This window comes from Lepidochelys kempii, chromosome 1 (genome assembly GCF_965140285.1).
Source record: "Lepidochelys kempii isolate rLepKem1 chromosome 1, rLepKem1.hap1, whole genome shotgun sequence".
NCBI classification, from domain to species: domain Eukaryota; kingdom Metazoa; phylum Chordata; order Testudines; family Cheloniidae; genus Lepidochelys; species Lepidochelys kempii.
The window spans coordinates 229416214-229443713 of record NC_136380.1 but is presented as its reverse complement, the minus strand read 5'-3'; the positions used below and the strand labels follow the sequence as shown (position 1 = coordinate 229443713).

Genomic DNA, 27500 nt, shown 5'->3' with positions numbered 1-27500 from the left:
TTCTTTCAACCCGCCAAGGCACAAATGCAGTATGTGACAAAGATCCAAAATGAAAGACTCCAAAAATGCACATACAGGAAACTTGAAAGCAAATGTTGGGTTTCATTTCTTTCATATAAATAACCTTCTCTCTAACCTTAGTTTAATGATTCCAGTGTTGCAGACTCCAAGCATTTAAAAATCATGAGTTGCATCTAAACAATTCATGAGATTGGCGTAAAAATAATGGGATTTTTTTTTTTTAAGTGTTGGGTTCTTTTTCTTTGCCTCCTGGTTTTTGATGCTTTTTGGGTGCACATTTTCAAGCTTTGCTCTGCAAACATCAGGGCTAGAAACTACCTTTTTAAAAATAAAAGCTGGGATTCTCCCCGAGTGATACACCTCTAGGAACTACAGATTTACACACACCAAAAATTGTGAGACTCAAGATAACGTTGCCAGAATTCACAGACTCATGGAAACGTAAGACTGGGAGGGACCTTGAGAGGTCATCTACATTGTCAGTACTTTGTTTCTGGATAGTTCTGGTCTAAATTTTCATTAATAATGTGAGAGGGCATGGAATAGAGGGAACTTTAAGACTAAAATGAGTGCCGTCCCTTGAAATGAGATGTTTGAAAAGTATGTGGTCAATCCCATTCATCTATGGTTGGGAATGTGGGAAATTGCTCACCAGAAATTATTGATACAGGGGCTCTCCCAAAACATATGAGTTAGTGTAATGCCAACGGAGTTACATATCCAGCAGTGGTCAAAATTAATGAGGCCTATTACCAATAGCCTGTATTGGGGATAGTATATTCGAAAAAGTGCCTTTTGGTGAATAAGATGTAGTCTTGGAGTCTGTAGTTGGTTTTTTAACATTAGATACAATTTTGTATTCCATTGGGTCAGAGATAGTTGTGTATCCAAATCTCTATTCCAAGCATCTCTGAAACGATCAGTTTTTAGCAGAGACAAGATGGGTGAGGTAATATTTTTTTTTATTGGCCCAATTTCTGTTGGTGAGAGAGACAAGCTTGGCATACAATCTTTGGCAGAATTTTTTGGACCAGAAAATCATAAAAGGATACTGTTGGCAGAGTAAATCCGGGAAGTTTCCTCCAAAACCATGGAGGTTCTGGAGTTCCCAATGCATCTGGTCCAAATACATTCATAAGTAAATGCTTTAGCTGGAGATATGTCCATGCTCTGGAGCAGGGCAAGCCAAATTGTTGCCAAAGATCTACAAATGGTTTAAAGTTATCATTGGCAATTAGCTGCGACATAGTCATCATTCCTCTGCCCATCCAATCCCTCCACATGAAAGTTTTGCCAACGATTTTCAGGCTAAGGATTGCTCCATTGGACTGCCTCTATATGGAAAAATGGATGGAAGCAGAACCTCCTAGCCAAGTTTGACCAAGCTTGCCTCACAGCTGTTGTTGTGGGAGCTCTGGAGCCATCAAATCTATAATAATTTGATCCTACAATGCCTGAACGGGAGATGGGGTGTACCAAAAAATTACACTCCTTTAACTCCCAATCCACTGATGTTCTGTACTGAGCTTAATTCCTCCTGCTGCTCTGCGGTTAGCTAGAGTTTGTTTATTTAATTTAGATTAAATTATTTGAAAAGATGCCTATCCAAGGCTTTAGGCACTTTGACACCTCATTAATAATACATTGAAATCCCAGGAACATTAAAGTAATAATTTCAACAGGAATTCAGCCAGCCACCTACAAAAACTCCTTTCTCTCCTTTTGTCATTGTGTGAGCATACCCTCAGCCCTCTCTGCAAACCCTCTCAAACAGATGGTTTTTGCAGCCTACCTTGAAGGATACCAAATTCAGGCTATTCTGGACCAAAAGTGTGTATATGGGGCATTCCACAGACCCACAGCCTTCGGAGAGAACACCCTGCCAGCTGTCCCTTCTCTTTTCTAACAAGGGGGATCCAGCTCTAGCACTCCTACTGCCAGCAGCTGTGACAGTATGGCACAGGGAGAGAGGTGGTCCCTCAGGTAGGCCAGTCCCAAGCATTTAGCACTTTATAGGTCATTAACCAACACTCCATCTGAAGACCAATGGGCAGCCAGTTTAGATCCCAAAGCACTGGTTAATGTGTAGCCCACATAGGGGGCATGTTGCAGTCATCTAATCCTGAGGTGACAAAAGCATGGATCGCTGTTCAAAGTCCACATCTGAATGAAATGACCAGACGTGGATGGCAAAAAACTGACATCTCGCACCACTTGTCCCGTAAACAAGGGTGATGTGAGAATAGAGCTGGTGAAGAGCGCACCTAGGGGGCCGCCTCACCAGTGGTGAAGGACAAAAGAGCAAACCATAAAGGGATTGCTTTTTGGAGGAACAAGGTTTCTTGTTTGACACTTTTGACAAACAAGACCACTTTGACACTTCCTGGCCTCTGACACCACGGGCTAACTCCACGTTTCGAATCTTACCATCACCTGTGCCACACAGCCTGGCTGACCGGAAGTTTCCCACCGAGAGATTCTCATCTTAGTGATCTCTTACTTTGCTGGCTTCTCACCGCAACAGGAGCAGCTGACTCAGTCATAACATGTTACTGATCCCCCATCTAAATCCCTCAACACAAATGTAATAGGGTGGTCTGCCCCTTAAAGGGCCAATGAGGTCAGAGATCAGCCAGCCCTGTGCTGGAAGAGGAGCCTAGCAGGCAAGTGCTGGGAATCAGCTGGCCCGCTTGGCAGTGTTAGATGATTGGGCCTAATGATTACCAGATAGGGGATGCAGCTGAAGCCTGGGAGGTGATGAGTCTTGGCTCAGTGGAGGTGCTGACTGCTAACGGTATGTCTATGCTGCAATTAAACATTCGTGGCTGGCCAGTTTCAGCTGACTTGGGCTAAGGGGCTGTTCAATTGCAATGTAGACTTTCGGGTTTGGCCTGGAGACTGAGCTCTGGGATCCTCCCCCCTCGTAGGGTCCCAGAGGCCGGGCTCTAGACCGAGCCCGAATGTCTGCACCGCAATTGAACAGCCCCTTAGCCCAAGCCCCATGAGCTGGAGTCAGCTGACACAGGTCAGCTGCAGGTTTGTAATTGTAGTGTAGACATAGCCTAAACTGCCAGGGCCCCCCACAATCTGGTTTGAGAATAGGACTGTTGTTTCGTTTGTCACTCAGCATTTCTTGTGTTGGACAATAAATAGAGTCTTTAGGTAAGGGCTATGAACTGATCTGTGTGTGGCTTGTTATCTTTCCCTGGCTGGTGACTGAGTTTACAGACCTACACTAAATGATCCACTATCTTTTTTAACGCTTTATTTATTTAGGAATTAACAGATCTTAGCTATGTAAATATCGGAGACAATACAATCATCTTTCCAACAGTGATCTTTTGTTAGAGAAACTTTACACAGTAATATAACAACCAGATCTCTCTATTTAACAACATGTTTTGTTACAGAGTGAGCACCATTTTGCTTCCCATGGCATGAAATGATCCAGTATTTAAAATAAAACAAAAACCCTAACGTTCTTCCCCTGTCCCTTGCAGAGCGTAATGCTGATTGAGAGAATGACTTCTGAGGACAGATCTACGCTTAAAGTGCTGCATTGGCGCAGCTGCATTGACTGTACTGTTTAAGTGAAGATGCTCCTGTGCCAGTGGGAGAAGCTCTTCTGTCCACATAGTGCTGTCTGCCCAGGGAGTCAGGTCAGTATGACTGTGTCGCTCAGGGGTCTGGATTTTTCACACCCCTGGGCGACTTGGTTATACCAATATAGGTCTGTAGTGTAGACCTGGCCTGAGTAAACAGCAGGAAAATCCCTTTCAGCAAGAGTTCATGTGCTTTCAGATTAGTTCAGATGCTTACATTTTGTGCTCTGGCTGGTGTTTGCTTCCCCGAAGCCTGGGCCTGGACCTCAGCTGATCATTTAAAGGAGTCGTTTAGCTGGTGAACTTCTTCCATTGCCAAAACCTAGCAGGTCAGTATTTCCCGTTGCATCACAATTGTCATTCTTGGTGGCAGTCTTGTCTGCTCTGGGGATTTGCTCTGGCTACAGCCATTGCTGGTCTGCAGATTTCAAGCAGGGGTAACTTATAAGTGGTGTTGACTGTCTATACCAGAGGTTTGCACTGGTGCAGCTATGCTGTAGACAGGTCCAAAGTAGGGCCAAGGCCGAGCTGATAGCTCAGCCCTGGAGACATTAGGCATCAGGGTTGAGGCATGTACTGGGGTGGTGCATGGAATCCTGCACTCCTGCTGCCTTTGCTGTAACTTTTAGTCTGATGTGTGTCGTCTTCATTTTATGACCAGGGGTACAGAGTGCCAAATAACTGCAAGCGGCTGGGCACTGTTGTGGTATTTCTTGCCAAACAGGAAACCTCTTGAGTTCACCTGTTTCTTGCAAATCCTGGAGGTGGAGCTTGAGACAGGGTTCCACTAAGCAGTGCGTACGGTGTCTTGGCGTGGTGTTCTGTGTGTTTAGAGTGTTACCAGAGACCAGTGTTGTTAGATCTTGCTGTTTAACGTCACTCACTATGTGAAGGGATCATATTGTGTGTAATTTGGAAGCTTGTGTTTAAATGTAGGTGGCAATGGATTCATCAGTGTAGGGAGCGGAAAATAAGTGGGGCCCTGATCCCTCAATCCTTGTACGTGCAAGTAGCCCCATTGAAGTTAAGGGGACTGCTTGGATAAGGAGGTACTACTTTTACGAGTAAGAGCTGCAGGATTGAGCCCTTCCCTAGCTACAATAGTGATTCTGAGCCTCTTCCTCAATGATGCTCTGCCTTTCTGTGTCTGTGAACTGGATCTTGTGTCTTGTTGATGACTGTGGGAGTCCCTCCCATCCGTGTTCCATAGAGTCACGTTCCATAGCAGGAAACAACTAATACTGTAGCTCTTCTTGTATCCTCCTTATCTTGTTAACAAGGCACTCTGTGTCCCTTTTGTTTCCTGCCTGGCCGGATGTTTGCTCCTCCTCCCGTTTCAAAGTTCTTCCCCTCTTGGCCACCATTGTGTGCCATGTGGAAAAAATGAGTAAAAACTCTTGCCGCAGGGCTCTGCAGTGACATTTCTGACAAATGATTGCAAACCTCAGGGCCAGTTTGGAGGATCATATTTCACAGCTGCAGTACAATTGAAATGCCATAGCCATGAAATGCAAACTTTAAGTGGAAGAACAGACCAGACAATTCGTACATCATTTCAACCATTGGGTCTGCAGCACTAGTGTTCCTAAATAAAGAGCAAATTAATAATAAAATGGAAAATGTTCTAGGTATTAAATGCCATATTTCACCAATGTTGTGTATTAGATAACCCATTATTTGTGCAGGATACTTCCAGTTCCAGTAGCTATTTAAGAAAAGCATTGGCGGTAGATAGAGCACTAGAATGGGAACGTTGAAACCTGAGTTCTGTCCCTGGCTCTGGCACCGACCTGCCTTTTGACAGCACTTCACCTCTCTCTGCTTTGGTTTCCTCCGGTGTAAAGTAGGGAGAATGATACTTAGTTCGCTTCTTGTAAACTCATGAGATCCGTGGATGAAAAGCACTGTAAGAGCCAAGTGTAATTTATTGTTCATCTATGCCCAGCGAGGTATTCTGAGGTAATGGAAGAGTGGCACACAGCTTTCAGTGTCAGAGTTGGAAACACTGATTTCTAGTTGATCTGCATATGAAAGGGTGATATATTAACAAAAAGAAAGAGAGAGACAGCGCAGAATCTTTGGTCTGCACTTGGTTAGCTTTTATGATCCATTTACACAGCATCACTGCTGCTCATATCTATATAAAGTTAAATAAGTAGATCAATGGTGGAATGAAAGCTGGTTAAGCAGAAGTGATTGTTTTTAGAAGGGGAATTTACATGTTTTATGTTGTTAGAGTTATACTTTTAAAATGATACATGTACCTATATAGAGGCAGGTGACATTCCTGCCTTGATAGACACACACTGGATTGAGTCCAACTTATTGCCCTTCCTAGTGTTTCCTTAAATAACAACAAACATGAATTTGCTTCTGAGCTTGGCTGTTCATAGGATTCTACCATTCAGGGCCCCTCTGCCCCTGCCACTAGTTCCCTCTGCATTGGGTCAGGTCTAAACTTTAAAGTTTTGCTGGCATAGCAGTGTCAGTTAGTGAGGAGTGTATTTTTGTTGTTGTTGCTTTTTTTAAATGATGTAGCTATGCTGGCAATGCTTAGGGTTGCCAACTTTCTAATCGCACAAACCTGAACACCCTTTCTCCGTCCCTTCCCGAAGGTCCTGCCCTTGCCCAGCAGCCCTGTCCCCTGCTCACTCCATTTCCCCACCCTCACTCACTTGCTCATTTTCACTGGGCTGGGGCAGGGGAGTTGGGTGCAGGAGGGGGTTAGAGCTATGGCTGGGGATGCGGGCTCTGGGGTGGGCCAGAAATGAGGGGTTCAGGGTATGGGAGGGGGCTCCGGACTGGGACAGGGGATTGGGGTGCAGGAGGAGGTGAGGGCTCCATCTGGGGATGCTGGCTCTGGGGTGGGGCTAGGGATGAGGGCTTTGGAGTGCAGGAGGGGGCTTTGGGGTGGGGCAGAGTGTTGCGGTGGCGGGGTGAGGGCTCCAGCTGGGGGTGCGGACTCTGGGATGGGGCTGGGGATGAGGTGTTTGGGGTACAACAGGGGGCTCTGGGCTGGGGCTGAAGGGTTTGGAATGTGGGAGGGGGTTGGGGCGTGGGAGGTGGTTCGGGTGGGGAGCTTGAGGGGCTTTGGGGTGCGGGCTCCAGGAGAGAGTTTGGGTGTGGGAGGCGGCTCAGGGCTGGGGCGGGGGGTTGGGTGGCTCCCGAGTCCACAGAAACACCAGCTCCTAGGTGGAGGTGAGGCCAGGCGGCTCTGCGCACTGCCTTTGCTCGGAGGCGCCACTGCAGTTCCAGCCAATGGGACTCCGTCTAGGAGCTGAGGGACACATTGCCGCTTCTGGGGAGCCTCGTGGAGCCAGGCAAGAAGCCTTCCAGCCCTGCACCAACTGGACTTTTGATGGCCTGGTCAGTGGTGCTGACTGGAGCTGCTAGGATCCCTTTTTGACTGGGTGTTCCGGTTGAAAACTGGACACCTGGTACCCCTAGCAATGCTGTATATGCAGTTATACCAACAAAAGAATTTTTTTGCCAGTATAGTTTATTTCATTTAGGGAACTTGTCTAAGTTATACTAGCAAAAGCTTTTAAGTGTGGACAGTACCTCTGAGAGAAATGGTGGATCTTTTTATGGATCTTGGATCGTAGCTAAAAACCTTCACTTGGTCTGGCAGGAGCAAGAATCAGCAGAATAGCTCTGCATCTTTATTAGAGCAGGTTGAAAAACAAACACCCTTTTTTAAAAAAATTGAAATACTGAAGTTGTTTTTATTTCAAAGTGTTTTGAAATAGCTTTTTTTGTTTTCACTAAAATTTTTGGATTTTTTTAAAAACTTTTTTCAGAAATGGTAGCAAAATAGTTATCAAAATAATTTACAGAAAATCAGTTTTCACAACTGTTTTTAAAAATATTGTTGGAGGGGAAAAGGCATTTTATAGACTGCTCAGTTCCTTTGTGGTGGTTGACTTGTGGTGGTTTAGGTTGGACTATATCTGCAATGCATGAAATCATAACTACTTCAGTGCTTTTTATGGATTGTAACATATCAGGGCTCTTTATTAATGTAAATTTTATTCAAGTGATTCACAGCTCAGTACTGTGGGAGTACAGAGGGCTTATTCAACACAGTTCTGAGTTTTATATACACAAGGAGTATTGTAAAATTAAATCTCTTTGGCATATTTTAAAAGCAGCCGCATAGGCCAAACATTCGCATATGATTGATATTTATTCTGTCATCTTTTCACTCTCTGCAGCAAACCGAAATTGCCTCCATCATTCTTCACCCAAGAGAATGTTCTGTCTGGTCCAAAATGTTCCGCTTTTAAGACTTGATTGAAAGCCCATTGAAGTCAATGGGAGTCTTTCCACTTACTTCATTGGGCTTTGGATCATGCCTTTATTTCACAAGAACAGGGGCTCAGCTAGTGAACTCCTTCCATTGCTGAAATCTATCAGTTTCTAGGTAAGGGTTCAAGTGCCAGGTGATCTGGGACAAGAGCTAGGTGAGGCAGACTCTGCTTGCTGTAGGGTTCAGTGTTTTAGCAGCTTCAGGCTTGCTGCTCAGCCTACGTGATAACTTTATCCACAGTGCAGAGAGGTTTCCTGATACAGGAAGTACCAGGTATACATATGGTCAATACCGTGGACACAGAAGTCCAGAGTTTCAAACTTGAGGACATGGGGAGTGAGTAAAAATATATGACTGAGATTTTCAAAGTTGGCTAGGGGGATTTGGATATCCAATTTCCATTTAGAATCATAGAATATCAGGGTTGGAAGGGACCTCAGGAGGTCATCTAGTCCAACCCCCTGCTCAAAGCAGGACCAATCCCCAATTAAATCATCCCAGCCAGGGCTTTGTCAAGCCTGACCTTAAAAACTTCTAAGGAAGGAGATTCTACCACCTCCCTAGGTAACGCATTCCAGTGTTTCACCACCCTCCTAGTGAAAAAGTTTTTCCTAATATCCAACCTAAACCTCCCCCACTCCCCAACTTGAGACCATTACTCCTTGTCCTGTCATCCGCTACCACTGAGAACAGTCTAGAACCATCCTCTTTGGAACCACCTCTCAGGTAGTTGAAAGCAGCTATCAAATCCCCCCTCATTCTTCTCTTCTGCAGACTAAACAATCCCAGTTCCCTCAGCCTCTCCTCATAAGTCATGTGTTCCAGACCCCTAATCATTTTTGTTGCCCTTCGCTGGACTCTCTCCAATTTATCCACATCCTTCTTGTAGTGCGGGGCCCAAAACTGGACACAGTACTCCAGATGAGGCCTCACCAATGTCGAATAGAGGGGAACGATCACGTCCCTCGATCTGCTCGCTATGCCCCTACTTATACATCCCAAAATGCCATTGGCCTTCTTGGCAACAAGGGCACACTGCTGACTCATATCCAGCTTCTCGTCCACTGTCACCCCTAGGTCCTTTTCCGCAGAACTGCTGCCTAGCCATTCGGTCCCTAGTCTGTAGCGGTGCATTGGGTTCTTCCGTCCTAAGTGCAGGACCCTGCACTTATCCTTATTGAACCTCATCAGATTTCTTTTGGCCCAATCCTCCAATTTGTCTAGGTCCCTATGTACCCTATCCCTGCCCTCCAGCATATCTACCACTCCTCCTAGTTTAGTATCATCCACAAATTTCCTGGGAGTGCAATCCACACCATCCTCCAGATCATTTATGAAAATATTGAACAAAACTGGCCGCAGGACCGACCCTTGGGGCATTCCACTTGATACCGGCTGCCAACTAGACATGGAGCCATTGATCACTACCCGTTGAGCCCGACAATCTAGCCAACTTTCTACCCACCTTATAGTGCATTCATCCAGCCCATACTTCTTTAACTTGCTGACAAGAATACTGTGGGAGACCATGTCCAAAGCTTTGCTAAAGTCAAGAAACAATACATTCACTGCTTTCCCTTCATCCACAGAACCAGTAATCTCATCATAGAAGGCAATTAGATTAGTCAGGCATGACCTTCCCTTGGTGAATCCATGCTGACTGTTCCTGATCACTTTCCTCTCGTGTAAGTGCTTCAGGATTGATTCCTTGAGGTGCTCCATGATTTTTCCGGGGACTGAGGTGAGGCTGACTGGCCTGTAGTTCCCAGGATCCTCCTTCTTCCCTTTTTTTAAAGATTGGTACTACATTAGCTTTTTTCCAGTCATCCAGGACTTCCCCCGTTCGCCACGAGTTTTCAAAGATAATGGCCAATGGCTCTGCAATCACATCCGCCAATTCCTTTAGCACTCTCGAATACAACGCGTTCGGCCCCATGGACTTGTGCACGTCCAGCTTTTCTAAATAGTCCCTAACCACCTTTTTCTCCACAGAGGGCTGGCCACCTACTCCCCATGCTGTGATGCCCAGCGCAGCAGTCTGGGAGCTGACCTTGTTCGTGAAGACAGAGGCAAAAAAAGCATTGAGTACATTAGCTTTTTCCACATCCTCTGTCACTAGGTTGCCTCCCTCATTCATTAAGGGGCCCACACTTTCCTTGGCTTTCTTCTTGTTGCCAACATACCTGAAGAAACCCTTCTTGTTACTCTTAACATCTCTTGCTAGCTGCAGCTCCAGGTGTGATTTGGCCCTCCTGATTTCATTCCTACATGCCCAAGCAATATTTTTATACTCTTCTCTGGTCATTTGTCCAATCTTCCACTTCTTGTAAGCTTCTTTTTTATGTTTAAGATCCGCAAGGATTTCACCGTTAAGCCAAGCTGGTCGCCTGCCATATTTACTATTCTTTCGACACATCGGGATGGTTTGTCCCTGTAACCTCAATAGGGATTCCTTGAAATACAGCCAGCTCTCCTGGATTCCTTTCCCCTTCATGTTATTCCCCCAGGGGATCCTACCCATCAGTTCCCTGAGGGAGTCGAAGTCTGCTTTCCTGAAGTCCAGGGTCCGTATTCTGCTGCTTACCTTTCTTCCCTGTGTCAGGATCCTGAACTCAACCAACTCATGGTCACTGCCTCCCAGATTCCCATCCACTTTTGCTTCCCCCACTAATTCTTCCTGGTTTGTGAGCAGCAGGTCAAGAAAAGCTCCCGCCCCCCCCCCCCCCCCAGTTGGCTCCTCTAGCACTTGCATCAGGAAATTGTCCCCTACATTTTCCAAAAACTTCCTGGATTGTCTATGCACCGCTGTATTGCTCTCTCAGCAGATATCAGGAAGATTAAAGTCGCTCATGAGAACCAGGGTGTGTGATCTAGTAGCTTCTGCGAGTTGCTGGAAGAAAGCCTCATCCACCTCATCCCCCTGGTCCAGTGGTCTATAGCAGACTCCCACAACTACATCACTCTTGTTGCTCACACTTCTAAACTTAATCCAGAGACACTAAGGTTTTTCTGCAGTTTCATACTGGAGCTCTGAGCAGGCTCCCTTACATACAGTGCTACTCCCCCACCTTTTCTGCCCTGCCTGTCCTTCCTGAACAGTTTATAACCATCCATGACAGTATTCCAGTCAAGTGAGTTATCCCACCAAGTCTCCGTTATTCCAATCACGTCATAATTGCTTGACATCACCTGGACCTCCAGTTCTCCCTGCTTGTTTCCAAGGCTTTGTGCATTTGTATATAGGCACTTGAGATAACCTGCTGATCGCCCCTCATTCTCAGTATGAGGTAGGAGCCCTCCCCTCACAGACGTTCCTGCCTGTGCTTCCTTTATTTATTCTAAAGGTGATTAGGTTTCCAAATCCCTTGCACGTGGATGAAAATCTCAGCCTGTGTTTATGAATTTGGAAGTGTGGGGTGTTATGTGAGGATACATGGGACATAGAGAACTCTTGATGACTACTTGTTAGGGACATCAGAAAAGCTAAGAACGCAGTAAACTGACACTGGCATATACCATAAGAAGGGCCCACTGCTTTCATATAGCAGTGTCTCTTTGGGACTTTTGACCATCATTACAGCTGGTAGAGCCTGTAACTGGAGCTGCTTTATGCTTCCCCTGTTAACTTCAGAGTTGTGCACCGCCGTTTCATATTTTCAACCTTACTGTGTTCCTGTTTCAGTGGTTCATCTTCCTCAGCACATCAGCAAACTAAGAGGCATCCCTCAAACCCGTTATGTTTTTTTTAGAAGACTTAGTGACAGCAGGAAGTAGGGAAGACAAAAGCTGGTTACCCGCAGGCTTTCTCTTGCACTGACCTCAAGTCATCAAAGCAGTCATGACTTCAGCAGATTTTGTTCTCTGACATCTCGGGCTAACTGCATGCAGTTATTTATAATTTACTGCAGAAGCTAGTGACTTAAAAGTCAGCTTGCAGTATCTAAAACAGAAAAACCTGACCTGCTAGTCAACCTGAATCTGTGCCTCTTGGGACCTGATTGATGCAACAGGCTATGTCTAGTCAGCGATCATTGTGTCGATTCTATTGATGTCTTAGTCTGAATGGTTCTCTAATGGAGCTCTTATGTTTTCATTACCAGCTGACATTTCCCTCCTCCCCCAGTATATTCTCTATCCAATTTTTATTGTCTCATGAGGCCTCCATGACTCTGAGTAATGTGGTGATTGGTGACAACTCGTGGCAGTAATACTCATAGATTCATAGATACTAAGGTCAGAAGAGACCATTAAGATCATCTAGTCTGACCTCCTGCACAACGCAGGCCACAGAATCTCACCCACTCACTCCTGCAAAAAACCTCTCACCTATGTCTGAGCTATTGAAGTCCTCAAATCGTGGTTTAAAGACTTCAAGGAGCAGAGAATCCTCCAGCAAGTGACCCGTGCCCCATGCTACAGAGGAAAGCGAAAAACCTTCAGGGCCTCTTCCAGTCTGCCCTGGAGGAAAATTCCTTCCCGACCCCAAATATGGCGATCAGCTAAACCCTGAGCATATGGGCAAGATTCACCAGGCAGATACGACAGAAAATTCTTTCCTGGGTAACTCAGATCCGCCCCCATCTAACATCCCATCACAGGCCATTAGGCCTATTTACCATGAATATTTAAAGATCAATTAATTACCAAAATCATGTTATCCCATCATATCATCTTCTCCGTAAACTTATCAAGTTTAATCTTAAAGCCAGATAGATCTTTTGCCCCCACTGCTTCCCTTGGAAGGCTATTCCAAAACTTCACTCCTCTGATGGTTAGAAACCTTTGTCTAATTTCAAGTCTAAACTTCCCAATGACCAGTTTATATCCATTTGTTCTTGTGTCCACATTGGTACTGAGCTTAAATAATTCCTCCACCCCATCACATGGTTTTCCAGCAGACGATGGCGACTGTTGGGAGGGATGCGTTGTTACTTTGAGTGGATTTTGTCTTTGAAATATGTTAAATACATTAGTCGTTACTGCTGGAGGTTACTGATTCCCACTGGGGCTGTATTAGGTCAGTTGATGCAATAGATTGAGTTACATGCTATGATATGCAAAATATGGCATTTGTGTTGGGTTTTCCTGGCCACATGTGTGGTAGATATGGAATACCTCTTGCTTTATGTGCTATTTTTGTTACTCTCTTTAGTCATCACCTCTGAGATGGATAATGCTTGTGTTTGTGCAGGCACATGTCTGCACACACTACTAACCTTTACTGGATGGAATGTGTCCAGCCTGCCCATGTATGTATTTCTTGACTTGGGTCTTGTCTACAGGAGGATTTACTGTGAATCTACATTACCCCAGCTTGCTGTGTAGTAACTCACGGTGTGGCCACTGCTACAGCAAAAGTGTGAGAGTGTGGTTTAACATACTGCACTTTGAAGTAGTATGCTAAGCCGTATGCTAGGGCTTTCACTGTGGTGTAACAATGTTTGCACAGCAAGTTGGTGCACTACACAGTCACACAGTGGCTTACTGTGCAATAAGTCACCATGTAGACAACACTGGGACTCCATCTTAGCCACGAAGAAACCTGTGTTTCTGCAGCCAGAAGTCATGGATTCTGTGCTGCGTGTAAATTAATTGAAAAACATGGTGTGCAACGTGATTCCAGTTCAGTCTTGCCTTAAGGAGTCGGTTGGCAGAATATTTATTTTTTATTTATTTATGTATTGGAGGAGTGGGGTATGGGGGAGGGAGAGAGGAGAAGGCAGTGTAGCCTAGGTGATGTGGCCCTGGACATGGTTTTATTTCTGGTGACCTTCAGCAAGTCTATTATCTCTCAGTGACTGTTTCTTAGACTTTAAAAAGAGGGTAATGATACTTGCCTCTTCTGTAAAACACCTGGAGATCTCTATAAGAGCTGCTTGTTGTTGATGTTGTTGTTATTATTTATTATTATAAAAACACTTTTCAACACCCAATAAAATGTATTTTCAAGTGATCATAAAACAGGCCAGCCCTTCTGGCTTTAATGACTTCCAATTCCTCATTTAGTATTTCTTATTTAAAACGATTGAACTGTAATACAAATATACACTGAAAAGAAAGGATGTATTTTTCAGTGAAGCTGCCATATGTTGGCTGTGAAAACTTTTAATTAGCTAAGCGAGAGAGATGTACACCAGTTCTTTGGGGTGGGGAAATAAACTCCTGATGTCGTGAAACGTGGGAGTTGGATGAGATGGGGAACTATTACAGTCTCTTTATAGAGCATGTTGTCTGTTTCTCATTATCTTTAAATAAAAACAATGTGTGATCCTCAAAACACATCTTCCCACTTAGCCTGCTTGGCAAGAGTTTGAAGACATATTATTAAATAGATGCAAAGATTGTTGTCTCTTTCAGTTTAAAATAGAATGGCATTTGCATACTGTAGTTTTTGTCTTGCATAGTGGTATGGGTCTAATACACAGCTCTGGCACACACAGAGGATTGAATCTTCTTTTCTTCAGGGACGGTGGAGTTTTGGAAGGGTTTCCAGGCATCTGATTGTGGACTTTCCCTTAATGTGCCTCTCCTAATTCGCTCTCCACTGGTCTTCATTCACATGCCATCTCGTTGGGATCATCGTTTGCCTCCCTTCCTGCTCATGCTCCAGAGATCTGCTACAGTGACGCCACCTCACCAGGATGTTGGGCAGGGAAGGAGTGGCTAGCACTATACCTTTAATCTATGCCGAGTCTAACCCCTTAGGGATCTATGTCATTGTTGACTCACTGGTAAGGCTGTTCACACCTAGGGTGACCAGATGTCCCGATTTTATAGGGACAGTCCCGATTTTTGGGTCTTTTTCTTATATAGGCTCTTATTACTTCCCATCCTCTATCCCGATTTTTCACATTTGGTGTCTGGTCACCCTATTCACACCCCATCTTGGAGCCCTGTCATATTGAAGCCAATCGGAATTGCAATTTACATACCCACTGAAGTGCCTGAAAACAATATGGGACTTCCTAGGTCACGGTGAAAGGAGTTTCATTGCACTAGGGAATTTTGCTTGAGAGCAAATCCAGCTGTGGGGAGGCAGCGTGGTACAGTGGAGAGTTTTCTCAAGGAAGTGAAAATACAGATAACAAGAATCTGTCCTGATTGGGAAATTTCACTTTTGTAATGGACAGGTCTGCACAAGCGACGCAGACTGTTGTTCCAAGGATGCTGGGTATTTTGGCATGTCACACCATGGGTAGTAACATGACTGTAAATTGACATTGGGAATGAAGGAGGAGTTCTCACTGGAGAACAGAACCCAAGGAATCAGGCTTCTGCCCTCTGAATGGCCTGAGCAGGATGTGGAGAAGGAAAGATTCCCATTCTAACCTACAGCAACCCCCATGTGATGATTCTTGGCTGCTGGATCTATGCAAGTGTGGTTCAAGGGGGCTGTTCTTATACTGGGTGAGCTTTCTGGGGCAAGGGTTGCCTTTGTGTGGGATTTTTTTGCGGTGCCTAGAGCAATGGGGCCGCGATTCCTGTTTGGAGTGCTTGCACACTACTACATTAGAAACAGGAAATAATAGCAAAGCCGCTTCTCTTTCCTGGCTTTGAGTGTATCTCACTGGGTAGCTCTTCTGCCCACTTTTCCCCGCCAACCTGAGTCAGGGTCAGGCTGTGTAGCTTTAAAAAGAAATTTAGATTGGCCAATGGTTGGATTTGAAGGGCTCACTTCCTCTTCAAAGTGCCCAAGCCCACTGAACATCTGCCTGCCAAGACTGCTGCTGCTGCGCCTCATGGCACAAAATAATGTCTTGCCTTATGCAAACTATGAGGTAGGCTGGTGCCTGATGCCACTGATGTGTTTCCTTAGAATAAAAAGGAAATGCAACAGGCTAGACTGACAGACCATGAGGAATTTCTAGCCTCATCTCCAAAACTCTGCACCTCCTGTTCAGTGAAATATTTGAACGCTTGGATGCTCACCCAAATCTATAATCCAAACATTTGGATCCCTCACAAAACTCGGAGCCTCTTTTGGTTGGTACTTGGGCTGATATTTCTCATGGTTGAGTTTTCTCCTGAAATTCCAAGAATAGTCATGTGGTTGGAATGCTGGACTGGATTAGGACTCAAAGACCTGAGTCCAATTTGGGCTCTGCTACAAAATTTCCACGTGATCTCAGGCAGGTCACTGAGTCTCTCTGTGCTTCAGGTCCCATCTGTAAAATGGGAATACAAATACTTTCTATCTCCCAGCGTCTGTCTGATTTGACTACTTGGATTGTAAACTCTTTGGGGGCATGAGCTGTTTCTTACTCTGTGTTTGTCTAGCAGCCAGCATAATGGGGCCCTGATCTTGGTGGAACCCCTAGAGGCTCTTGCCATACAAATAATAATTTCCTGAATATGGCAGAACCGGAACCATTAGAAAAACTCCTTAAAAGGTCAGATTCTACCATATGTGGAGTAATATCCTACCATGCAAGTAGCTCTGCTGAAATCACTGAATGTATTCACAGAGTGAAGGCACTAGCCAGCATGGCTATGAGTTGTAGACTCTGGCTGCTGCTGTTTTGCTGCTTCGGGACAGGAAGAGGTGCTAAACACTTTGAAAGCTTTGGTTGAGTTTCTGGGTGTGGTTTCCAACCTTGTGAAATAGTCTGCCCATCCCTAGGCTGGACCCTATTTACATTGTACTGGATTCAGACCCAGTATTTACTATAAAACAATAAAATTTGTTGAGTTAAATATCTGAATTGCAAGGTTTGTTTGTTTTTTTTAGCAAAACCTCACAGCAGGACTCCCTTTTCTTTTTTGTTGTTGTTTGTGCATCTAGAGCTGTTAGTAACAGTTCAGAGAGAACTTATATTTGTGGTTTGCAGCATCTGTTATCTTCAGTGTACTTTTCCTGCAGTCACTTTTCTGCACCAAAAAGAGTTCCTTTCCTTAAATTGCGAGTCATAGCTGTAGATGCGAATTCATATATAGCAAACGGCTTCTTTCTTGACTTCCATATCGCAGGCTGGATTGGAGAGTGCCATTTTCTTGCTACTACCGGTGTTTATCTGCTGTCATTGCCTTCATCAGTGAGTCCTGTTGCCTTTTATTTCTCTTGACATAGTCAGAAAAAAACATTTGACATGTGCAAATGTGTAGACATATGTATGCTTAATATAAAATTCTGCATAACACTTTATATCAATTAGAACAAATAGGAGGAGAAGAAAAGCAATAAGCTGAAGCATGTAAAACTTCTCCTGATGATCCGTATCCAACTGAGAAGGCTGTGGAAATGTTTATCTTCGAGTAGGGTGACCAGACAGCAAATTTGGAAAATTGGGACATGGGGTGAGGGGTAATCGGAGCCTATATAAGAAAAAGACCCCAAAATTGGGATTGTCCCTATAAAATTGGGACATCTGGTCACCCTATCCTCGAGTCTGTTTCTGCAAATATCATTCATTGTAATGTTTACTACCTGGTGGAATCACATTAACTTCAGTCGGAATCGCTAATGGTGACAAATGGTAGTGTTTGCAGCATTGAGCCCTTATTTGGGGCCAGATTTAAAGTGTACAGAAGTTAGCAAGTAATTTCTGTGGGTTTTTTGGGGAGAGGGGACAATGCTGTGTGATCACAGATTAAAATGAATGGACTGTGTTGGGACTCTTCAGGTACGTTCCTGGCTCTGCTGGTTAACTGGCTGATTTGTCCTTCAGTAGTCACTTTGTCCAAAACTTAGAAACTTGGGTGCTCATGTTAGTGGCCTGATTTTTAGAGGTGCTCAGCACTCATTGCTCAATGGGAATTGGGGGGTGTCAGCACATCTGAAAACTAACCCCTTATTTAGGTGCCTGATTTGGGTTCCCAAACTTTGCCCTCAGACTCTGTGTGTATTATATTTTTAAAAATGGAGATGATAATACAATAATGTCTCTGAAGATTAATTCATTCTGATAAATCTCTTTGAACTTTTCTTTGGTGTAGAAGTCCAAAGTAGTAGTGTGGACTACATAGTAATATGCAATGCTTTATATAGCATTTGCTATACGAAATTTAAAAACTTCTTTATTAACTGTATAGCAGGGCGGTGCTGGGGGTTGGAGGGTAGGGGAGGTGGGGTCAAGAACAAGTATCTCCAAAGGGAGTATTGATGTTGCCCAAGGCCAGTGCAGGGATACTAAAGGATGACATTTACTTCAGTAGGTCTCCCCACATAGCTTTCCTCTGCACATTAGACTCTCTCTTTCCTTAATGTTTTAACAGGCAACTTTCAGACTCTACCTCCCTCTCTTAAATACAAGGTTCCTGTTATTCATGCAGGAGGCAGTGGGAAACAACAAAGACCAACCACCGCCTCCATTCCACCACCAACAAATCCTTGTTTAATGAGTGGAAAATCCCTTCTTTTTATGGCAGAACTTTAACTGAGCAAGGGTGCAAACTCATGGACTGAAGCAATCCTTTTGCAGGCTCAGGAAGATACTTCATTGAATTCATTCAGTTCACGTCTTGAAGGATAGAAGCTTTATTATTTGTATTGTGGTAGTGCCTAGGAGTCCCACTCATGGATCCTCACCCCATTGTGCTAGGTGCTGTACAAACATTTTTTTCCTTTTAAAATGTTCAAATTCTAGAAATGGATGGCCTTCATTTGCTTGGGAGAGTTCCCTACTTACTAGGTAGCAGTGAATAAGCTAGTGGAGAAGATGGCTAGTTATCAGTTATCCTTAAGTAATCACCTCCTCTCTAGGTGGCATGCATTCAAAACTGGGGAAGAGGTGGAGATAAGAAGCAGGAAACAAAGGAGGAAGGTCCCAGTCACAGAACAATTAATACAGGATGTTAGTAGGACATTCCTGACCCATGTTCTCTTGTTCCTTTGTCAAGCTTGAGTTGAATAACTTTCTGTTCCAAAGTGCAGAAGAACAAAAAAGATCAACTGCCATGCCGGCGACTTAATTGTGACAGTAACAAAGCAGGCAAACTGCCATGATGTATGGGGAGAGTTAAATATATTATAAATGAAGGAGCTGGGATTGTTGATCTCTGATGACTTTATCTAAATGAGGGGGACTCTTGTTTCTCTCTCTTCTTGAGTTAGGGAAGAACCATTCACTGTTAGGGACCTATGTATGCTTTTCTTTTGCAATGTAGGTCAGTGGCTGTTTCTTTTCTATAGTCGAAATGACCGCTGACACACACAAAACAAAACAAAAAAATAGTGATCAATGGCCCAGTAGAGCCTGTAACATGGAATTTGAGCCCCTGTATTTAAATAGGCACACGTTTTCTTTCTCTAATTGTTATCCACATGCTGATCCTCATTAAGCCCCATAGCTACATAAGGACCAGAACAGTGTTCATTTCAGCAATATCTTCTTTGTTGTCCTGATCCCATTCTGCTTAGTTCAGGTAACAAGTTTAATATCTTTTTGTTATATTTAAAAGGACTCATAACTGCTGAATCCTTAAAAGCGGATTCTGTCAGGGGATAGAGTTGGACACATGCTTTTATTTAAGGGTACGGAGATATTTGTTTATGGGCTAAACACAAAAATCAATTTTGAGACTTCATTCATTTGTCCTGCGGTCCTGTTTCTTTGATACAGTGGGTCAGTGGGCATTTTAACTATAGAAAAGAAACAGCTGCATAACTACATTGCAAAGGAAAAACATATGCAGGCCCCAAACAGTGCATGGTTCTTCCATTTCCCATCATAAGTGGGCTCTGGGGTGGTCCCAGCGCAAGCCCAAATGGCTACGGTGCAGCTGTATAGCTCCGCAGTCTGAGTCAGCTGACATGGGTAAGCCACAGGTGGTTTATTGTCGTGTAGATGTATCCTTTGGGGCTCTGTCACATTACAATCGTACTGAATGTTATAGCATTACACCATGAATACAGCTCGTCTGAATTATTTTTTTTTCCTATGGCAGTTTTCAACAACAATAGGAGAAAAAAAAAGATTTTTCTTAAATTTTTCCATGGAAATGTTCTGTTTTTGCTGAAAACTCAAAAACCAAAAGATTTTGGCGAAAAATTGAAATATTCCGTGGAAAACAGACACTTTTTGTGGAAAATTTTGTTTTGTCAAACATAATTTTCCACTGAAAGACTGTTTTGATGGAAAATTTTCAGCCAATCCTGATCCAGAATGTATGGCTTCTATCTGATGTGAGTGTTTGTTTTTTAAAAAAATCCTTTTAGGGGGAAATAAGGGAGACCTTTTGTTCACTGCCCGCCAGTCTCTGATGGGACTGTCACTGTCAATTTAACAGAAGCCCATAGAAGCCAATGTGACCCACTTCTCTGAGCTAAAAAAAGAAGTGTGATCAGACCTCTCTTTCTCAAAAGCAGTTGTTTTGCATTTGCCTTCTTTCTGACCTCCTTGTGTCTAAATGGCACTGTGAGTCTGTCGGCTTATCTGGTTACTGTGAGTGTGTGTATTGTCTGCCTATTCAGGCTTACTAGTCATTTCCTTTTATTAAAGTACTTCTGTTTTGGATGTAATTCCTAACACTTTCCCTTCCTATGAATGTGATCAGGTCAGTTCCTATCATTTTGATTGAAGTTACTGCCTAGTATTGTTGCTACTTTTGCATCCCTAACTGATGAATATTTTGCACTGCTCTCTCACTTTTTATCCAAAGATTTCATCAGATTTTGCAAACATTAACACATCAGTAATGCAGTAGTAGGCTTGTCAATTTCTGTGTATCCTTGGCCACTAGAGGGGGACAATGAGCCACACGTTGTTAGCATGTGTACATAGGCATCACATTTGCACCTTCTTTGAGGCAGAGAGGTGAAGTGATGTGCTCAGTTAATTTGTATGTGATGTAGCCAGGCATAGGACCCCACAGGATCTCCTGGTTTCCAGACCTGTGGTTTAACCACAAGACCAATTTTTTCCCTAAAAGCTGTCAGTGTCAGTGTTACTTTTTTACACGCACAATTTGGAAATTTTGAACAAGTGAAATAGAGGATGAAATTAACCAACCATATGAACTAAGTGGAAGGTGCTGTGTGTCCAAAGTGCCATGATCAGCATTGTGACAGCTGTTGCTTTTCTATTGGGTGAGGTTCAATCCTTGGGTCAGAAATAACTGTAGTTAAAATTAATTAGTTATCACTCTATTTTGTTTTTTAAGAGTTGAGAGTTAGTGATTGCCCTTTATAACAAGAACATTAATGGTGGTGAGTTAAAGGTGGCCTGCATTGTATCCTAAAACACTAACACCGTGTTAATTATGCTGACGTTATTGAGGAAGCAGATAAGCAAGTACCTCATGTTGAAATCAAATTGTTCTTACCTTTATGGGTAGTGGAATTTGCCTAATTGGAATTCCTTTTTTTGTTTGTTTTTTTTGTCTGGGTTCAAGCTGAGTTTAAAATTCACTTTCATGCCTCTTGAGAAATGCTTGAAAATCTCATTGGAGCTTTCACTTTCTTGCTACTGATCCCTTTCATTCTGTGCAGTTGTCTGCATTCCCATGCCCTGAAGCAGCCGGATATTTGGAACCAAAGTGCCTTTAACAGCGCAACTTACTATTGTGGGTATAAACTGTACAGCGTGACATGTGGCTATACAGTCCAGGCAGTATATTAGTTTAAGTAGATAAGGCCAGGTCAGTCAGCACAACTAAATAGTATTGGCTGTCAATGATCACCAGGGCCTGTTATGGCATCTGAGGCTTGTTAGAGCCTATGGATACCCTAGCCATGGCCCCGTCACTGGGATTGAGAGAGGGGTGGTTTATGGTCCTGTGCCACGGTGAGAATCCAATAGGCCAGAGAATGCTCTGTTGCCTGGATGATTTGGGGCAGCTTCCATGGTGTTTGACAAACCCACTGGTCACTTAATGATTCTTTATTGTTTTTTACTATTTCAGTAGTGCCAGTGTAAGTGCATGATAGTAGTGAGATCCCTGCTGTGAAGAGATTAAAATGTAAGGGCTAAATTCTGCCACTCTTACTTGCATTGAGATAGTTGTACCTCACTCTGATTTCAGTGGAACTACTGGAGAGGTAAGGCACAAGTCCGTGTCAGTTGTGGGAGGGAGGATTGGGCTCTGTTCAGGCAATGCACAAGTAAAGGGGATTCTGTAAACCACTGTTTGATTTACAAGGATGATGTCCCGGGTTTTGAACGACCGCCTCTGCACTTTCCATGGAAATCTCACAGGACGTGTATCATGGGAGGCTGATATATGTGTCTCCTATTTCCCTTTTCAAATCCCAGGCTGTGTTGTTTAATTTTCCTTGTCTCATGACTCGTGGTGCCTGAGAAGAGGCACAGTACATGCCAAAGAAAGGAGGGGAGGGTGTTGCTGCTGACTGAATGCCCATGACAAAAGCATGAGAGTGTAGTCCAATTCAGGGCACTGATCTTTAAAGCCGTAATAAGTTCAGAATGGAACAGGTGTAGGTCTCGGTGAGTCCTAAAACACATAACTGGGGTTGAAGACTTCTCACTGTTGCTTTTCTGCTACCTTTGATTTCCTTTTTTTTTTGTTGTGTTGTACTGAGCACCTAACTGTCTATATTACTGGGCATTGGGCTAGAATAGGGATCCTAGAGCTAAACAATTTGAGTTATCTCATTGTTGTCTGCTCAGGTGATTTATTGCAAGCCTCATGACCTTACCCCACTCACATTATTCTTCAGGGGATTACAGGAAAATCTCAGCTTTCATTTCTTTTACTAATTATTTATTTCATTATTTTACAAAAAACCCTTTTTATTCTCTGATTGCAGAGAAGAGCCTGAAAACATGACTGGAGTGTAGCAAAAAGACACAGAAGTGAGAAGGCAATGAACTCTGGATTTATTAAAATCTCATTATTTTGGGGTGGAGCCTAGATCATGATTTTAGTATGTTTGGGGGTTTGGCAATATTTCAAAAATGATTTTTCTCAAAGAAGAGTGTGTGTGTGTTTGTGTTTTGGCCAACTAATGGCCAGACACTGGAACAAGCATAAGCCCCGATCCTGCAACTGGATCCACACAGATGGGACCCCATTAGTGTTGCCAACTCTGACTGAAGCTATTGCAGGAGATTCCTCCTCTTCCCCCCCTCTCCCCCCATGACATAATGCCATTTTCTTAAAATATCCTATTAAAATCTCCCGGATTGCTTTCAGTAGTCACTGGGAGATCGATGTCAATTCCAGGAGACTCCAGGCCAATCCTGTAGGGTTGGCAACCCTCGTTCCCATGCCCATGGGGAACCCCAGTAGGTCTGCCCACAAGGATCTGATTGCAAAAATGGAAGTACATTTTTCAAAAGTGCCTATGTCCTGTTTTCAAAATGAGATAGGCATTTAGGAGTCTACACCCCCACTGACTGTCAATGAAACTTAGGGTAGAATTCTTAGGCACCTAGGTCCCATTGACTGTCAGTGGAATGTAGGCTTCTAAATCACGTTTGCAAATAGGACTTAGGGCTTGTCTCCTAGAAAGTTTTGCTACATTAACTAATAGAGTTAGAGCACCAACCTCCCCCCGCCCCTCCCCCAGTATAAGGCACAATTATACCAATCTGTACCAGGGCTTATGTCAGTATAATTATATCAATAAAAATTCTCACACCTAATCCGCAAAGTTATACTTGTATAACTTTTCTAGACCAGGCCCTAGGCTTCTAAGTCACAGGCTTTTGAAAATTTGACTCTGGGGCTATAACTGTTTAGCAGAGTCCCTCACAATACTACAGACCAGATGTGAATCAGGAGTGAGACCAATCCTTGTGACTCAGGGCATGACTACAGTTGTGAGTTACAGCACATTAAAGCAGCCCCTGGCACTCTAACTCATAATGCGTCCACACTGGCAAGGCACGTAGAGTGCCCGGACTCCGCATCTGGAGTGCTCCTGGTACTCCAACTCGACGAGAAGCATAACGCTTGATGCGCCCCAGCTGGAGTGCCACGGCACCAGTGTGGATGCCCTGGTCTGTTAGTGCGCTCTGATCGGCCTCCAAAAGTGTCCCGTCAGTGTTTGGGGGGGGAGAAGCTGTCCAGTCCCAGCTGCAGGAATTACGATACCTTCGGGCAAATATCAAGGGACATGATGGAAAGGGGCCATGAGCGGGACGCACTGCAGTGCAGGGTTAAAGTGAAGGAGCTGCGGAATGCCTACCACAAAGCCCACGAGGCAAATAGCTGCTCCAGTGCTGCCCCCACGACCTGCCGTTTCTACAAAGAGCTGGACCCAATACTTGGGGGCGACCCCACCTCCACTCCGAGTACCATGGACACTTCAGAGTCCAGTTCAACAAGGCAGGACGAGGAGGAGGAAAGCGGGAGTGAGGGTGCTGTGGAGGAGAGGAGACAGCCCAGCATCCAGAGATGCATGCAGCCAGAGCTGTTTTCAAGCCAGGAGAAAGGTAGCCAGTTGCAGCGGCCGGTGCTTGGGGAAGGACAAACACCAGAGGAGGTTCCTGGTAAGCGGCTTTTATTTTGGGAAGGAAGTTGTTCAGTGCAGGCTCTTGGGGCTAGGAGGGTTAGGGCTGCATGCATGCCTAAATGCGGAATAGGGCGTTGATGTGCTCTCTCACATTGCTGTAATTGGCCTCAGTGATCTCTTCAAAGGTCTCATGCAGAAGCTGGGGCAATGCGCTTGTGCAGGTTCCTTGGGAGAGCTACGGTACTCCTAGTCCTGTAAGGCTAACATGTCCGTGCCACTGTGCCATGAGCGGTGGGGGGACCATTGCTGCACACAGGCAAGCTGCATATGGGCTGGGGTGAAAGCTGCATTGTAGTACAAGACCCTCCCTTGCTTCCTAGGTCACTCTCAGCAGCGAGATATCTTCCAGGATGAACTCCTGTGGAAAATGTGGGGACAGAGTTCAGTATAGGGGGCCCCTGCTGCTGTTAGTTCTCCCCAAGGCACAGAAACCCAGAGGACAGTACAGCCGTGAAACAATCAGTCCCCCTGGCCCCTGTGCTTACTCACCATTTTGGGGCTCCTGTGGGTTATGTGCGCTTGCTTTGGTACAGACAATTTCTGCTATTGTGTAGACTGTACTTGTCTACTTTAAGTACGGCCAAATCATTGATCTGTCTGGTGTGAACAACGCTGCCTCTGTTAAGTGTTGCATTTTGCCTTTACAGATGCAACCCTGAGATCTCAGCCATTCATGTCATCACCGGCCGAAAGACTCTAAAGAATTCGAAAGGGGCCACGTAGAAGCAAAGAGGACATGCTGCATGAAGTAATGCAGCAGTCCCTTAATGAAAATCAAAAACTGCAGGAGTGGCGGGAGAGAGAAAGGAGGGTCCTCCAGCAGAATGCGGATCGCCGGCACCAAAGCACCGAGCGTCTGCTAAGCATTATGGAGCGCCAAGTGGACTCAATACAGGCGCTCGTAGCAATGCAGGTGGAGCGCTTCCGCCCCCCCCACCCCGCAGCCCTTGTTCCAAAACTCTTTCCCTTGTACCCCCATGTCACCTCCAACCCACTCAACCCCCATCACCATGCATTTCAGCCAGCCAGAAGTGCAGCACTCATTGCACAGCACTCCAGATGGGAAGGCTGAGTATGATAACAGGAAAATGATAACAGTATGATACGCAAATCTGTGATTGTACCGTTCCCCTCCCCACCCCACCCCCTTACCCTTTCTGTTTCCCAAGCAGTTGTGTTTCTTTTCAATAAATGGATTTTTTGGCTTTGAAAACATTCTTTATTATTGCATTAAGTAGAAGATACCTTAGCCCAGGAAAGAAACAAGCACTGCAAGTCAGTGTATCATACATAGGAAACACAGATTCCTACTAACATTGGAACCACTGCACTTCACTCCCGTGCAGGCACCAAACATTACTGGTGGCTTTCAGCCTCAAATTGCTCCCTCAAGGCATCCCTAATCCTTGCAGCCCCACGCTGGGCCCCTCTAATAGCCCTGCTCTCTGGCTGTTCAAATTCAGCCTCCAGGTGTTGAACCTCTGAGGTCCATGCCTGAGTGAATCGTTCACCCTTCCCTTCACAAACGTTGGTACAGCATGCGATATAACCGTGGGGATGTTGTTGTTGTATGCGTTATGCGGGTCGACATCGTCGTCGGACTCCTCACTGTCAGTTTGTAGCTTAAGGAGTAACTCAACTGCCAAACGTGACGTGCTGGCGAGACTTATCAGCATATTCCTCAGCACTTCGGGCTCCATTCTGGCAGACCGAAAGGGAAGACAAAGCGCGCAGTACAAAAACCATTGAAAGATGGCGCCAAATGTGAATGGAAGCACAGCGATTGCTGGGATGCGAAGCGAAGCATCACGGGGCTTTGGGACAGGACCCAGAATGCCCCCCCCCGCCCCCTTCCCACAAGCCACAGCACCAGAATGGGAAGAGGTGCTCTGTGGGACAGCTGTCCATAATGCATCTCTCCCAATGCTGCTGCAAATGCTGCAAAGGTGGCCACGCCAGTGCGCTTGCAGCTGTCAGTGTGAACACACGGCAGCGCTTTCCCTACTGCGCTCTCTGATGGCTGGTTTAACTCTCAGCGCTTTACACCTGCAAGTGTCACCATGCCCTTAGAAGAAGCAAATTAGCTTTCCCCCCTTCTGGCTGAGGGCTGGTCTATACTAGAATGTTTTACCGGCATAGCTGAGTCTGGTAGGAGTGTGGGGGGGAAAATCACTTAGCTATGCCAACAAAAATCCTAGTGTAGTGTAGATGCAGTTTTACTGCCAAAAAAAAATGCTTTTGCCAATAGAGCTTATTCCATTTGAGGAGCTGGTATAAGCTATACTGGTTAAAAGGCAACCCCTTTTTTGCCAGTATAAGGTGCTTTTCCACAAGGGGGGTTTGCTGGTATAGCTCTTTTGGTATACAGTAGCTACCCTGGGAAGCCCTTTTCAGTGTGGAGATAGCTTTTGTTATCTGGAGACGTGTGAAACTTGTCTCAGTTAGACTAATTTTTTTGCATAACTTTTGTGAGCCTTTATTAAAACATCTGTTGGGTTCTTCCCAGACATGGATACATTTTTCAATCTTGAATAATTTGTTTTTGTTGCTGTCTCCATTGTGTGTTTGTGAGTTGTCTTGGTCTCTTTTGTGTGTGTGTTGTAAGTTATTTTTCCCCTCCTGCTTCATTTCTGTATCTCATTAACGGACTATTGGTGTGAAGGGGAAAACGGTGACGCAGAATTGTTACCAAAAAACCCTGTGAATACACTTCAGAGTTCACCATGTTGAGAGTACCCCAGCAAATGAATGTTCACACAGGCATGTGCACTAGAATTGTGAATAATCCTGATCTGAACTTTGCAGCTTCATTTTTATTTGCTTTCATGGGACAGTTTCTTATTTTCAGAAACTCTGGCATGTGGAATATTATGATAAACCTGAAGCTTAAACCTCAGAGCAAACATAGCCACACGGGGAATGGAAGATGATGAAATAAGACCTGCTATTAGGTGTCTCTGACTATCTGCATAAGTGATCAGTGCCTTTTGAACCTCTTACTCCTCTCTGCACTTCAGTATTCTCTTTGATAAGCCATTGTGATCGCTTAATGGTAGGGGAATGTGACTGTGCCCTGGCTAGTGGGCAAAGATGACTAACCGGGGACTTCTTGTGGGCTAAGTGCAACCTTTAAAAATTGTGTGTCAGCTGTTGC

At 44.6% G+C, this 27500-nt stretch overlaps 2 protein-coding genes across 5 annotated transcripts in view; both read left to right on the top strand.

Annotated features, from left to right (window-relative positions):
* The window catches only part of PARVB (parvin beta), a 97588-nt gene that overhangs the window by 3122 nt on the left and 66966 nt on the right, over positions 1-27500 (top strand). The window contains exon 1 of one of the 4 annotated variants that reach the window (XM_073316551.2): positions 3893-3952. The exons of 2 other annotated variants lie outside the window; for them this stretch is intronic. Coding sequence is in view for 1 of the 2 variants with exons in the window: in XM_073316534.1 (XP_073172635.1) it covers position 16964 (1 nt within the window). In the remaining variant the exon portion in view is untranslated. Of the gene's footprint in view, positions 1-3892; positions 3953-16822; positions 16965-27500 lie in introns of those variants that run through there. One more of the 4 variants, XM_073316534.1, reaches the window with a different exon arrangement.
* Positions 20319-25559, top strand: LOC144929541 (uncharacterized). The gene is made up of 2 exons (XM_078849337.1): positions 20319-24323; positions 24994-25559. The coding sequence occupies exons 1-2, from the start codon at positions 23948-23950 to the stop codon at positions 25044-25046; spliced, it is 429 nt and encodes a 142-aa protein (XP_078705463.1). The 5' UTR covers positions 20319-23947; the 3' UTR covers positions 25047-25559.

Bases quoted from the DNA above. Each gene is read 5' to 3' on its own strand.
- LOC144929541 (XM_078849337.1), top strand. From the start codon at position 23,948: ATGATGGAAAGGGGCCATGAGCGGGACGCACTGCAGTGCAGGGTTAAA. The intron at 24,324-24,993 runs GTAAGCGGCTTT...TTGCCTTTACAG, and splicing joins AACACCAGAGGAGGTTCCTG to ATGCAACCCTGAGATCTCAG.